This window comes from Megalops cyprinoides, chromosome 16, assembly GCF_013368585.1.
Source record: "Megalops cyprinoides isolate fMegCyp1 chromosome 16, fMegCyp1.pri, whole genome shotgun sequence".
Lineage (NCBI taxonomy): Eukaryota > Metazoa > Chordata > Actinopteri > Elopiformes > Megalopidae > Megalops > Megalops cyprinoides.
In genome coordinates this window covers 27,961,727-27,976,790 of record NC_050598.1, presented here as the reverse complement: position 1 = coordinate 27,976,790, position 15,064 = coordinate 27,961,727, and the positions used below count along the sequence as shown (strand labels likewise).

General features: G+C 39.7%; 1 protein-coding gene and 2 long non-coding RNA genes across 3 annotated transcripts; all 3 read right to left on the bottom strand.

Annotated features, from left to right (window-relative positions):
• Positions 1-8,482: 8,482 nt before the first annotated feature.
• On the bottom strand, positions 8,483-9,075 carry LOC118790737. The gene is made up of 3 exons (XR_005005518.1): positions 9,037-9,075; positions 8,631-8,735; positions 8,483-8,508 (listed from the first exon to the last, which is right to left on the bottom strand). It is a non-coding gene; the product is annotated as an uncharacterized LOC118790737 (long non-coding RNA).
• Positions 9,076-10,178: 1,103 nt separating this feature from the next.
• LOC118790645 lies at positions 10,179-11,616 on the bottom strand. Its single transcript, XR_005005511.1, has 5 exons — positions 11,577-11,616; positions 11,204-11,296; positions 10,946-11,068; positions 10,731-10,844; positions 10,179-10,221 (listed from the first exon to the last, which is right to left on the bottom strand). It is a non-coding gene; the product is annotated as an uncharacterized LOC118790645 (long non-coding RNA).
• Positions 11,617-12,164: 548 nt separating this feature from the next.
• Positions 12,165-14,292, bottom strand: LOC118790657 (ICOS ligand-like). The gene is made up of 8 exons (XM_036547648.1): positions 14,273-14,292; positions 13,835-14,166; positions 13,574-13,678; positions 13,093-13,173; positions 12,889-13,011; positions 12,745-12,783; positions 12,496-12,588; positions 12,165-12,328 (listed from the first exon to the last, which is right to left on the bottom strand). The coding sequence occupies exons 1-8, from the start codon at positions 14,290-14,292 to the stop codon at positions 12,165-12,167; spliced, it is 957 nt and encodes a 318-aa protein (XP_036403541.1).
• Positions 14,293-15,064: the final 772 nt, after the last annotated feature.

The following is a 15,064-nucleotide window of genomic DNA, read 5'->3' as shown; positions in this document are numbered from 1 at the left end:
TGAAACCGCAAAGTGGGTGAGGGCTGTGCTGAACAGGAAAGGGCCGTCTAAAAACGAACCCTCTCTCCGTCCGTCCCCAAAGCTCTGAGGATGGGGGGGGCTTCTATCACACAAATAGAACATACATTATTCTGTGTAAATGCAGAGTATAAATACCCCTCGTTTGAATGACACCTGATTTTGTCGCAGATGTAGTTGTACTTTCTAGTATGTTACAAGTGTAAGTGGAGGAATTCTACATTACGTAAGTGTTCCAAGTCATTCCAAGCAAATGCAGTCATGCGTATATTGAGCTTCATAAAAGAATTATGTATTTTTTTTTGTACTTATTTTAGTTTTACAGCTATTATATGATAAAAACATATCATAGAATTGTCTTAGTCATCATTGGGTTGACAGGTATACCATCCAGCCAAGTGAGAGCGTTCCAGTTTCTAGTGTACTCACTTATGCCGGGCTGCCGATTCTGTATCTTGGAGCGTATCCAAAACGCTACCGGAACCAAACACGCCAGCACTGCCAATGGTATCAATATGGCCCCCACAGTTTGGCTATGCGTCTGCTCTAAAAAGATTAAATGGTAAACAGAATATTACAGTAAGCACATATATTATATATATATATACACAATTACACTATTTCATGCTGTTTACAGTACATGACTGCATCAGACAGATAACTCAGTTCTAGATATCATGTGTGTCATTCTCACCAGTGACAGTCAACTCAAAAGTCTTGTTGAGAGAGAGCCGTCCATCGTTGTCGTACACTTCAGCTTTGTAGAAACCATTGTCCTGTTTTTGGACATTTCTCAGCTGAAGGGACCCGTTTGCTAATATTTCAATTTGCTCTCTAACAGTATATTTTTTGTGGCGGTTTATCTGAGCTATTCGAACCTGTCCCTGGGTCCACCTGATGTCACTGTGTTCTGATACAGACACATTGACCAAGTCAAGTATGACTGGGCTACCTGCTGTGGCCAAAACTCCAACAGCTCCTCCACTGCCTGCATAGGACAAACAAAAGACAATTCCTGTAAGAAAATTTATGAAGCTGATTCTCCTTCCTTAACGCTACAAAAGAATCAGTTTGTTGTTGGTAGTATATATAGGCTTAGCAAATGGATTACGTTACACTCTGTTGTCATTTAGCAGATGCTCTCATCCAGTGCAACTCTCACACACCTAATAAAATGGCATGAAAAGCTGCAGAAACAGGATGCCAAGCATCAGCGGAAAAACACAATTCATGCCTAGATTGACATGTATTGACATGCATACAAATAGTTAAATGGCATGAACATACTGTACCTACCGGAGACAGACACAAGGAAGAGGGAAATGATTGCAATGGAAGCAATGTTCGGTCTTTCAGCCATGGTAATGAACTGGTGCTCTGACCAAGGTAGGTCTGGGGGTGGCATTCATAGGGCAGCTAACCACCAAGCAGACTAACCTGGTTTAGACCCTATGGTCATGCTGTGAGCTACACCAGTAAGAACATAAAGGCCTGGACTGCTGAATGTGGTTACGTTCTGTAATGAAGTACAGGTAGAGATGAACACACATACTGTGGAACAAGACCGTGTATGTGTGCAAGGACATTACATTAAATGAAACTCTGAGCAAGTCTGACCACTGAAAAGAAAAACAGATACAGCCCCCCCCCCCCCCCCCCCCTTGAGACACCATTGAGCAGAATGTGTCTGTTGCATCTAGGTAATAGTACAGTTCTTATGGTTTATCGTGGATGAAACTACTTTTGTCTGAGTCAGCAGATGGCTATTGCTATGTGCTACACACTGCTGTGTAGCCACATGAAAATGCACAGCACAAGCCTAAGGTGTGGTACACAAATTACTCATTACAAGTTACAGGACATAAACAATTTTATCATCTTTTTTTATTATCTTCTTTTATGCTTCATGGTGTGCACCAATCAGGTTACTACTTGCACACAGAGGTGACAGTTTTTCACAACATGAACACATTATTACAGTTAATGCCTATGGCCAAAATAAAACCTTGGGTTGCTACGCTTTCGGACAGGACGTTGGTTTCTCATTTCCTGTTTTTGTTATGGTTCATACTCGCACAGAGATCATAAGCTTTATGAGAAATGTTCCATCCAGACTTTACCACAAACGGAGAAACAGAGCAACATCACACACGTTTGAAGAAGCACCAACAGCAGAAAGGCATGTCTGGAATATTGTACGGGATTATGAGATTATTATGTCAATGTATTTATTTCATATGTCATGAACCATGTAAAGTAGCGGTTCATGTTAATACAAAACAACATGGACCATTGAAGTGACCAAATACAAAAAAGGTACAAGGTCAAAAAAAAATATATATTTTATTTGTAATGTGCACTCTCTCCTTTATTTTCTGAGAAAGGTATATATGGAAAGTTCAGAAGGAGCCCATTCACTGGATTCACTTTCCAACCCAACCAAACGTGAGGCCTGAAGATAGTGGTAAAATGCAGAGATAATGTATTCACAAAAGGGGAGCAAACAAATGTAGTGGGGGTTTCACCTGTTCAACACGCATGGAGTAGACTTTGTGTACAAAAGGAACAGGTAATAAACAACAGTCTGTTTATACTTATCTCAGTTACATGCACAGACGTCACAAGTCATTATGTTATTGTCACCTGGCAGATGATGTAATCCAGAGCAAATCTCACAGGTTGCAATTTTTTCATGTTATCCATTTACACATCTGGATTTTTTACGGATGGAATTCTAGGTTAAATACCTTGCCCAAGTGTACAGCAGCAGTGCCCCAGCAGGGAACTGACCCGCTAAACATTTGGTTACGAGCCGCACCTTACCACTGTGCTACACTGCTGCCCTCATATGGAGTCATATGTAAAGGCTGGCTGAGCAAGGCAACTCAAGTGTGCAGCTAAAAACTGAGGATACCCAATTACCTGAATAGCAAATCAAGGGTAAATAAACAGTGGTGATGTGTTTTGTCCAAAACCAGCCTTCCTTTGCCTGTTTCAGTTTTTTCCAGTAAGACAGTTGCAGCCAGTGGCATCTTGTTTATGCATAAACAGAAACAGGTTTGAAAGAATTTCTGTGTCTGATGCAAGTATAGTGCGCTAAGGCCTGCAGCGTAGTGTTAAATTGGAAAGCACTCCCTCTGGTGGTTCGATCCTGCACTGCAGCTCACCACACACCTTCATCCGCAGGTTTGAATATCTTTTTTGTGTGTGCATTGTAGGTAATTGTTAAATCAAGCAAGTACAGCACTAAGGAAATACTAGACTTCTTTTGAGCAAAATATTTTTAATTTTGTGTAAAAATATTAGTTGGTGTTGCTTAGATAATAAATAAAAAGCAAATGTTTGTGGAAAGTATTAAAAAAAAGCATACAGCTGTCTTGTGCTTTCAGTTCAAGAGCATGACAGTGTGGTGCTGAAACATTTTGTATAGAGTATAGCACTAGTATCTGTGCAAGATAAAGGCTGCTTGAGGTTAAGTGACACCAGACAGCTCCTTGTGACCGCATGAAGGTTTCATCTCATACAAGTTTAACTTTGTCTCATGACTGTGGCCAGGGCACAAGGTGCTTCATAGTCTCAGCAAATGCCACTTAGACGTCTTTGAATACGATGTGTTCAGAACTCAGATGTACGCTATAGATCGTCCCTGAGGTCTCCACATACAGAACTATCAGAGAAAGCGTTCCCTGATGTGATCTTGTGTCTTAATCTGCCAGCAAGTAACTTGCTAGCTTCATTGACTACCTCAGCCATAACATACTGTGACAGAATGTGAAAATCATCAAGAGTAATATGAACATGAAAACAAGTTACATCATTTGGAGCACTGAGACAGTTAAGGAGCAAACATTTTGCAGTCTTGGACCCGTTCTAAACTAATGTCCTATTTACATGGCATTACCACTTCTAGTGGTTTCCTGTACATTTTCATGCAGGTAACACGTGATATAAGCAATCAAAATGGACATGACATGGCTTATTAATTTACATTGAACAAACTTTCACTGGGGATTGAGAGAACACATCTTACCGTAGAATAAAAACAGGGGGTAGACAAAATAATGGATACATCAAACAGTATATGAGTTAGGCTTCAGTTCAGTCCCTTTTGGAATGCTGTTATACAAACTTTGGGATATTTCACCATTCTTCAAGAGGATAAGCCTCCAGTGCTTTGAGAGATGAAGAAAGTAGAAATATTCTCCGTGCTCTGCATTCCAGAATTTCCCATAAAGGTTCAATGATATTCAGATCTGGTTCAGATCTGAGAAGGCCATGGAAGGCGTTTGACTTTGTCTTGGTCTTCTTGAAACCACTCTTGAATCTCTTTAGCAGTGTGTAAGGGAGTATTATGCTCCATTTCTTGAGGAAGCAATGTTTGCACTGAAGGGTGAACTTGCTTACCTAAAATGGCTTGCTTGGCTGTAATTCAGCTATCCAGAGTAGTAATTGAACCAAAAAACATTAGCTAGTTTAACATGCACCCTTTATCTGATACTGAGTCTGAGGGGTTAGATATGAGAAAAAAGAAAATACATATGTAAAGTATAAATATAAACTGCATATCTAAATATACACACATTTACAATCAGTTATATGGTTACATCACCCAGCATGAAGCCCAGAAATTTCCAAAGTGGTTTTATAGGTAGTGGTGAGTGATTTTCATAGATCAGTGTGAGTATGAATGTTCCTTCCTTTTCGGCTGTGAAGCAACAACAGACAAATGATATGTAAACCAAAAATACAGCAGTGAAGGTCATGAAAAATGGCACTCTCCTACACGTCAAACTAACATCTTTAAGGACATTTTAGCATGGAAATGATATTCATGGGGGAAAAAAAGAAATGAATGAAACACACAATTTGCTGTTTCAGGGAATTTTACATTTAAAAAAAATCAGTACTTTACATAACTTAATAAATGTTACATAAATATCAGGTTTAGCTTGTATGTAAAATACTTAATGGAAGCATAGCAGCTACAGTTTTGTTCAAACTCAAAACCCAATGCTTTAAAACGTATTCCACACCACTGCTCAGCTCAACTCAACATTGATTTGTACGTACAGCTTTAACAATTCAGAGGGAGAATGTGTTACTTACTGTTGTAGTCTCTTGCTCATGTAGCACAGAGTGCAGGTAGCCGCAGCCAGTGCTACCAGCAGGAAACATGTATGTACCATCAAATAGACGACTGTTTTACTTAGCAGTCCTACAACAAAGTTCACCACAGAGGGGTCAGATAAGCATAACAGCTGCAGCTTTCTGCTGTCTTAGAGAGTTAAAATCTGCTTTAATCAGGATGATGAAAGTTGTAAATACTCTTACCCTTTTGTAGTAAGCATACAAAATCAATATGTCCATCTGGCATACAGATGGTGGCATGTCGCTCTAAAAAAAAAAAAAATTGTCAACGGTTAAAATATTGTTTTAAAAAATGTAAACATTATGCACACACTTGACTGCAGCATTACTATGACACAGGCTATAATGAGCCTCATGTAGGTGCTCCATTACCAGCAATATTTACCATCGCTTAGATCAAGGGCAAACTTACCCAAGGTCACCTCAGTAGCACTGAAGCCTGTCACATTTTCAGACCCAGCTGTGGTACTTAACAGCAGGCTGTCCCCAATGCCCTGAGTGGAAATCATGCGTTCTGGAAAACCATTGTTTCAGTGAAGAAATAAAATTCATTATTACAGTGAATATAGTCATTTATTTAATAAATATTGCCCATACGTGTTGCTGTCGATGGGAAACGCACACGCACACACACACATTGCATGTTCTGTGACAGCTAAACCCAAACAGTTTGTTAAAGAACACAAGTGAACAAAAGGTGTCAATTTTTGTCATGTCGTAGTTAAATTTGTTCTTTTTTTTATCACAAATTGATATTGATATTCCGCAACGGATAGGTGTTTTGTGATAAAGTGGTATGTTCAGGTAACTCCCCATGCCAATATGGCTGAAATCGGCATATTAGCTCCGCACCACTAAGTTGGCAAGAGCCAGTGCTGTACTTACCAGTAACGAACACAGAGTAGACTAGCGTCTTAACCTCTCTGCCGTCCTCATCGTAAATCATCAAAGTGTAGTTTCCTGAGTCATTCTTCATTGCCCCGTCGATGCGGAGAGTGGAATTTGAAAGAGAGCTTCTGGATTTGTAACTTTCATGATGTTTGCACGAAAAACTGTTGCATGATGCTACTTTTTTATTACTGAAATACAGAATTGAACTTCCCTGTGATGTGCCCTCCTGGATTTTTAAATATATTGAGCTTCCCTCTTCCACCGTTACATTTTCTGGAGAACCTGTTTTTAAAAGTAATAATTAATGAGGGTTTCCAATTAAATAGGAATATGCATCATTTCATTTGCATTACCAGATATATGACACTTACTGCCGAATACTTGTCTTTACTGAAATGATCAAGCTCTTGTACAGCAAGCAAACGGACCCATGACTATCCATCTCCATGCAATCATTACAAACTGTATTTTTTATGGAGGGATGCTCATAAAATAAACATGGGACAGGTACAGCTTTAGGCATGCCATTTAGGTTAGGTTAGGTTAGGTTAGGTTATCTTTATTATCCCACTAGGGGAAAAATGTTTTGCAGCCAGGGTTCTCATCCAACAGAATACAAAAGGACAACAGTGACTACAACATGGATATCAGGAATGATGGTCTTACCGGTTAGGAAGCAGGGAAGACTCCAACAGAGCAGTAAAAACACAGAGCTGCTGGAGTTCATTTCTGAGGCTCTCTGCTCTCTGAGAGGTGAGTTGGGTGCCTTCAGACAGACCTCAGTTTTAAATAGATGCACAAGACTTTGTCGCTGTGGCCTATCGAGATGTGATGGTGAGATGGAAATCGTCCGTCTCTCTCTCTCTCTCTATAGACTTATATTTATCTCATTACAGTGTATTTGTGTTCACAGTGCACCAGAGCTAACTTGAAGGGACTGAATGCAAATGTATTATGGTAAGGGGGTGTCTTCACAGAGCTGAGAGATGTGCTTGCAGTGTAAATTAAAGAATAAATAAATAAAAAGACTATTAACATCAATCAAGTCATTCAAGCAGGCCTTTTTCATTGGTGCTGGCCAACACTAAATACTGTAATGGCCTGAATCTAAGGTGACTCTAATTATGAAGAGACCACCACCCTTTTCAAAGAGGAGAACTTGAAAAAGTTACAAAAATACACTTCATCAAACCATGAAATATTTACAATTGCTCTTGGTGTGTGTAGAATCTAATTGTATCTCAACAAGAGAAAGAGTCGCTCTCAGCTACACAATGGGCAATGGTTCCATTGGCTGTCAAACATGCAAAGTCTTTTGATTGGTTCAAACCATGAATAACATGTTTCTATGTCACTGTAGATCAGTGGATGACAGGAGTAAAATTAGAAATGGATGCTTTTTGGGGGGGGGGGGGCTGTTGTAGGGTGGGTTAATGAAAAATTCAATGTCTTGAATGTCAAATACAAACCAGCTTTATTGTATTGAGTTACAACAGCCATAACTGCAATTATCACATTGACTGTCTTATATTCTGCTTATAAAAATAAAAAAGAATCTAGAATTATTTTCTCCGTGTAAAAAAGACACTGCACTTTCCTTACTATCTGTGTAGACAAATATAGATTCAAGGTAAATATTTTTACAGGTAATTTCATGGCACTTGCTTTGTGGTCAGTACTAAATTATGTGAACTTTGACACTTCACTCCTTTTTACTTCTCTTGCTTGGAGACTCTTCATCATCACCTGGGAATTAAAGTAGGATTAAGTGTGCAATTGGATAAAAATGAAACAAACCACATGGCTGAGGAGATTTAAATGCCCAAACAATCTCTTACTGCGCAAACAGCTTTACTGAGTGTCAGCACCTTGGTGCATTATATCCAAATGACATCCTGTCCCAGAACACAGTGTCCCTATCTGTGCACTAAAGCAGTCTTTTTTAACTGGTCAAGAAGAAACAGTGGCTCCGTTTCTCATCCACCTTCACCACTCCCAGGAGTAACCTGGGTGTCCAACCTCTCCCATATAGTGTCTAAGCAGACACTTGATATTTCCGCATAGAATTAATGGAAAGAAGGTCCACTGTAGAAACATATTTCTGAGAAAAGGGAAGAGTCTTCCTCTAAATGGACTGCCCTTTCTCATCTTTGAGAAATTGTCTTATAATAAAAAAATTACACAATGCAGTGTTAGTCACTATTCAAATTTTTATATAGGAATAAAATTAAGCTGATTTTTAGGTTGTGACAAGTAAAGCTTGCAGACAGCTTATATACATCCAAAAGCATTAATATTTATTTGTACATTGTACATTGACCTTTCGTGGCTGTTAAGCATAAAGTGTCATACCTTTACATTGAACCAGGGCTCAAGTCTACACATCTCAACAAAATAAACACTTACCTTTTTTCAAACCCTTTCCCTCCTTTTCTTCAGCTTTTTGCCTCCCTTTCAACACATAGAAAGAGTATTAACTCTTCAATGGGCTCACAAAGTTGAAAAGAGAGAATAATTAGCGCTCTGTGAGAAGCATCTACCTAAAGCTAGCATTGAGGGCACTGGAGACACACCTCTTTTTCGTGAACCCTTGTTATCCCGACGGTTACCAGTGGAGGCCTTAGGGTGTTTTGAAGCCTCTGGATTGTCATTGCCAGATGTAATTTCTCTCATTCCGTCTATTGAAATGAACAGGAAAAAAAATATGTGATGCTTTTAATTGAACACATAACATGATGGAAGTATTTTTATGAAATTAGAATTCATTAGTTAAAATCACCAAGCTTTACTGTGCACCTGCAGTTTTGCCAAAAGTCACTGGTAGATTTGTGGATTAGAAGTTCAAAGTAAACTGTATAGTCAGAAGCACTGAGTGAATCTTCTGGAGTGTGAATGTTTTAGGGTTAGGGTGTTTCAATATGTGAATAATAAATAGCAAGTGAATGTCACAAACCATGAATGAGGCCAGCACCACATTACCTGCTTCTGACTCCATAGATTCTTCCTTTTTATCATCTTCAGAGTCTGTTTTTATTCAAACACAAATTAGACATTTACTGTCAATTCAGTTATACATATTTGTAACTACATCTACATCTGTATACCGATCAGACACGCTGCAAAAAAGCAAGACCACATCTCACTAGCGAAGTGTGGAGACCCAGTGAACTCCATTGTGTACGTTTCACAATGTGGATCAGAATGATTTAGTGAATCATCATGAATTGTGGATCAGCTCAGAACAGTGATGGTGAATGAGAAGAGACCTGTCTGGGTACATAGAGCTGAATGACGTGATCCACTATTTATTACAGTATATGCTGTGTATATACAGTATATGAATATATGAAATATGAATTTCTGAGTAGGAAGGTTTTGCTTCCATGATTATTAAGCCACCTGGGTTTCCGAACTCTCATATCTACTTTCTAAACATGCTTTTGATATTTGGTAAGATGGATATAACACTCTTGCCAAGAACTGCTACAGCATTTTACATTCAGATTCAAGTAAACTGTCCTCATGTATCTTTGTATTCTTAAGAGAAAACTGTCCTTCCTCGCAGTGAACTGGTCCTTCATCATTATGAGAAAATATACAAAATTACACACTGCAGTGCTAGCATCATCATTAGTATCATTTTAACCTCATATCTTCTGAGTTCCCACTTATATTCCATAAATGAAAACACAACAGAAATAAACAAAATCACTGCATACCAGTGTCCTCAGCCATCGGCTCTTATTCGCCCTCTACTGGTCCTGTTTGAAAATGTGAATATAAGCCACAAAAGTCAACTCGATTCAACAGGTCAGCACAAAACCACCTCAAGCTCTTATTGTGTGCTTGTAGTTTTACCAAATGTCGTCTGAAGATTTGTGAATCTGGAATTCAAAGGCAATTGCGTTTCAGTCAGACATATTGAGTGATTCTTCTGGAGTGTGTGTGTTTTGTTGTGTGGATACTTCTAATATTGTTAACTCTTTATGCTTGTGTTATACTCTGCTCCACTCCAGTAAGTCACTTTGGATAAAAGCGTCTGCCAAATGAATAAATGTAAATGGATCATAAATAGGAAGTGAATGTCACAAAGCATGAATAAGGCCAGCACCACATTACCTGCTTCTGAATCCATGGGTTCTTCCTCTTTATCATCTTCAGTTTCTGTTTTTATTATAAAGCAAATAAAAGACATGTGCCGTTGATTCAGTTATACATATCCATACTTGCGTGTACATCTGTATACCAATCAGGCATGCCACATAAAAGCAAGACCATTCTCACTAGTGAAATGTGGATCAGAGACCCAGTGCACTCAGTGTGTAGGTTGCAATGTGTGTATCAGGGTAAGGCAGTGAATCTCATGGACTGTGGATGAGTTCGGAGCAATGAGAGTAAAGTGCCGGGGACCTGTCTCGGTACAAGGCAGCTGTGCCACCCCGGCCTCTCTCTGTACTGGGACCGTGTGTGTCATGCCCCTTTGTATTGCACTCTGCCCCTAATAAATGTTAATGAATGACATAATCCACTGTCTATTGCATTACTACAGTACTGAATCTCTTAACAGCTGCTCTTTATATTTTCAGAAATGGCATTTTACTCAACATAGGTTATTAGGATATATACGTCTTATAAAAAAAAAAAAAGTATCAGTCATGTGATGTGATACTAACCCAGCGTCTGTGACACTTGGAGAGGGTTGGTGTCGTTTTTGGGAGGCGACTGTTTGATTGTGGGGAAAAATCTGGTCCAGAATGATACAGAATCCTCTTGATTTTGTTCCTGCTCTGCAAAAGAAAATGCAAATGCAACATACATTATTACAGTCCCTCTCAGTCAGCTAGACTGCCAAATTGTCTCATTTTCCTATGTAGGAAAAAAATGGCACCTTGTCTTGTTGGTGGTGAAGAGCTTGCATTAGTCCGGTGTTTTGACTGTAGACTGGAGGCAGTTTTTGGCTTAATACTCTCCTTATGTGTCCCTATGTCCCCTGACCTTTGTGGCGCTTTCCCTTAAGAAACAACAGGGATATTAAAACAGCTAATGTTTATGATTTGGACAAGTGTACTCTATATTTTCAAAGAATTACATTGTAATCAACACAGGATATATAAAAGATATATCAGACATTTGATGTGTTACAAACCCAGCCTTGGTGACACTTGGAGCATGGGGGTGTTGTTTTGGGGGGTTGACGGACTGTTTGTGTGAAGAAAGCTGGTCAAGGAATGCCACCAGTCTGTAGGAAAATAATACCAGTTTGATTATCATGTGTGCAAAGGTGTACATGCTTGTGTGTGTGTGTATGTGTGTCTGTGTGTACATTACATTACATTTATTTAGCAGATGCTCTTATCCAGAGCGACTTCCAGCATAAAAAACAGAAGTATATCCGTTCAGGCAGAACCATTCTAACTAGTAAAATGTGGGTAGGTCTCAGTGTGTGTGTATCAGAGTGACTTATTGAATTTCATGGATTGCGGATGAGCTCAGAACAGTGAAAGTGAAGCGCCGGGGACCTCTCTGGGTATGTGGCAGCTGTGTCCGCTGGGCCGCTCCACACACTGGCACTGAGGGTGATGAAGGTCCAGTGCTGACCGATGGGGGTAAACTCCCATCTGATCCTGTCGAAATAACAAAACTACTGGTGTCTGGACTGGGGAACAGCAATCAAGAACATTAAAGTTTGGAATAATGTGATTTGGATGAGTATACTCTATATTTTCAAAGAATTACATTGCAATCAACACAGGATATATAAAAGATATATCAGACATTTGATGTGTTACAAACCCAGCCTTGGTGACACTTGGAGCATGGGGGTGTTGTTTTGGGGGGTTGACAGACTGTTTGTGTGAAGAAAGCTGGTCAAGGAATGCCACCAGTCTGTAGGAAAATAATACCAGTTTGATTATCATGTGTGCAAAGGTGTACATGCTTGTGTGTGTGTGTATGTGTGTCTGTGTGTACATTACATTACATTTATTTAGCAGATGCTCTTATCCAGAGCGACTTCCAGCATAAAAAACAGAAGTATATCCGTTCAGGCAGAACCATTCTAACTAGTAAAATGTGGGTAGGTCTCAGTGTGTGTGTATCAGAGTGACTTATTGAATTTCATGGATTGCGGATGAGCTCAGAACAATGAAAGTGAAGCGCCGGGGACCTCTCTGGGTATGTGGCAGCTGTGTCCGCTGGGCCGCTCCCCGCACTGGCACTGAGGGTGATGAAGGTCCAGTGCTGACCGATGGGGGTAAACTCCCATCTGATCCTGCCGAAATAACAAAACTACTGGTGTCTGGACTGGGGAACAGCAATCAAGAACATTAAAGTTTGGAATAATGTGATTTGGATGAGTATACTCTACATTTTCAAAGAATTACATTGTTATCAACACAGGATATATAAAAGATATATCAGACATTTGATGTTACAAACCCAGCCTTGGTGACACTTGGAGCATGGGGGTGTTGTTTTGGGGGGTTGACGGACTGTTTGTGTGAAGAAAGCTGGTCAAGGAATACCACCAGCCTGTAGGTAGATAATACCCGCTTGATTATCATCTGTGCAACTGTGTGTGTGTGTGTGTGTGTGTGTGTGTGTGTGTGTGTGTGTGTGTGTGTGTGTGTGTGTGTGTGTGTGTGTAAGTTTGCACGCTGGTCTAAATGATCAGATTCCTCAACAAACCTCTGGATGATGCAGAATCCTTTTGCTTTTGTTCCTGCTCTGCAAAGGAAAATTCAAATGCAGTATAAATTATTACAGTCCATCTCAGTCAGCTAGACTGCCAAAATCCTCATTTTCCCATACAGGAAATATTTGAAATGTCACCTTGTCTTGTCCGTGCTGATGAGCTTGCATTAGTTCGGTTTTGTGACTGTAGATGGGAGACAGTTGTTGGCATAATCCTCTCCTTATGTGTCCCTGTCTTGTCTGGTCCTTGTGGTGCTTTCCCTTAAGAAAAGATAAGGGTAGGAACTGAGTAGGAACACAGCTTTTGTTCTTTATGAATAAATATAATTTTACGAATCCTACCTTTTAACTTCATACTTATGAGAGTTATGACAATGGACATCACAATAATGGCACCTATCCAATGCAGATTAGTCCGTAAAACTGGGGGGAAAAAAATAAGGGAAAAAAATGAAGAAATGGACACCCATACTGTCTGTTATTCTGTCAAGCTATAGGTAGTGCCAATATTTAAGAATATTATTTTGATCAAATATAACGTGGTGCATATTCATATGTTTACCAACAAATAACAATTATTGCAAATTCAAGAGCAATAACCTTTTCTTTATAAAACATCAAACTGAAGAATTTAGAGTGGAATGAAATAAAACAGAAATTAGTCAAAAATATTATCAGAACAAAATAGAAATATACAACATGAGGTAATATCAACAAAATATATTTTCTCTCTCGCTTTCCTCTCTACCTTTGAGAGGAGAAGGAGGGGAATGATCCTCCCGCGCCTCGTCTGTCTCTTCCACAGAATAAGTGTGTGGATTACCTGTTTCTTCCAGTTCTGTCTCAGTATATGATGGGGAGCGGGAGGTATCCTCTTGCTCCAATTCGGAACGGTCCTCCTCTGTAACTTCAATAAGTGGTTGTCTGCCTTTAGAAATAAAACCATAACGACAACAAATGTAACAGCAAGTGATTTTTGAAAATGAATCTCCTTCTTATTCCCTGTTTATTCTGGCCTTAATTACCTGTGGTAGTTTTGCATCAACTAGGGTTTAGAAGCAATTTTTTTGGCCATTTCACTCACCCTCAACCCTCAGCTCCACCTCTGCATGACCGTATGCCAGCCCCACAAACGCGGAGCAGGTGTAGAGGTCGGCATCGGAGGTCTGGACCCTGCTCAGGTGGAGAGAGGCGTTTCCATCCAACAGCTCAGCAGTGAACAGGTGCGCTCTGCCCCTGTAGCTGTCTCCAGGCAACTCCAGGTCCTCCCTCTGATCCTTGAAGAACGAGACCAACTCATCCCCCTTCTCCCGGAACCAGCGCAGCTCCAGGTTCGGGATGCTGGTCTCAGGGGGGATGGAGCAGGGCAAAACCACGTCTTCATTCTCCACTGCAGTCACCGTGTCAACGGCTGTCCTGACTTCAAAATCTGTGTGAGATCAAAAAAAAGAGAGCCATTCTTCAACACTTTTAAAATAGCAGAGAGTGGACAGATTATGTGCAAAACACTGTGGTCATTTACACCATTTGCACCACCGACATTTCTATACTGTAGTTTTTGAAAAGTAAATGTGCAACAAGAAAGCAGGCTGCCTAGCAGGCATTACTCACATTGGAGTGAGGATTCAGCTTGTCGGACAAAACAGCAGATAACCAATAATGCTCCTACACAACAGCTTTGCATTCTGGGATTCTTCACGAGCGCTGATCTCCTGTGGAATAAGTAGGTACCATAATGCATTCTGATAGGTAGCAGTATCAGTTTTTGGATAATTTCATACACAAAAGGAAAAAAAGACAGTCATTCACAAGGAAATATGAGCTCTTACAACACTGTGACCACCTGAACTTTACTCCTTGTTTTCAAACGAAAACAGCTCTCATGACTTTCACTTTTGTTGGAGTATAGTGTGGCCCCACCCACAATCTGAAACACTGTTACGGAAGAGATCAGCAGAGGGAGTAGAGGTATCACCTTTAAAACAAAAATTAGCTTGGCCTCCATTTTGTGAACATCTGATTATAAAAGACAAATCTAAAATGGCACTGATGGTAGTAAATCCTTTTTCCCAATTCACAAGAATACACGCATTTGTTTTATGCTAAAATTAATGGAAAACATTATATTGAATAAGAAATGTTTGTAAAAATTAACAGCACTGAAATCACCATGTAGTGGAACCATTACTTTGCTGTTTATTTCTGTGTTAAATCCCCTCACTGTGGGTGTGATTCAGGTAGCTGGAAATTACAGTATTAACATTCCTTTTATTACCTCTGTTTTTCTGCACAAAAATTGTTTAGCTGTTTGAAA

What these genes read in the sequence shown, in the direction of transcription:
- LOC118790657 (XM_036547648.1), bottom strand. Translation starts at nt 14,292, where the DNA reads ATGTCGGTGGTGCAAATGGT. An exon ending in ATCAGCACGGACAAGACAAG is followed by an intron (nt 12,784 to 12,888) that starts GTGACATTTCAA and finishes TTTCCTTTGCAG; the next exon opens with AGCAGGAACAAAAGCAAAAG. An exon ending in GGATTCTGCATCATCCAGAG is followed by an intron (nt 12,589 to 12,744) that starts GTTTGTTGAGGA and finishes ATCTACCTACAG; the next exon opens with GCTGGTGGTATTCCTTGACC.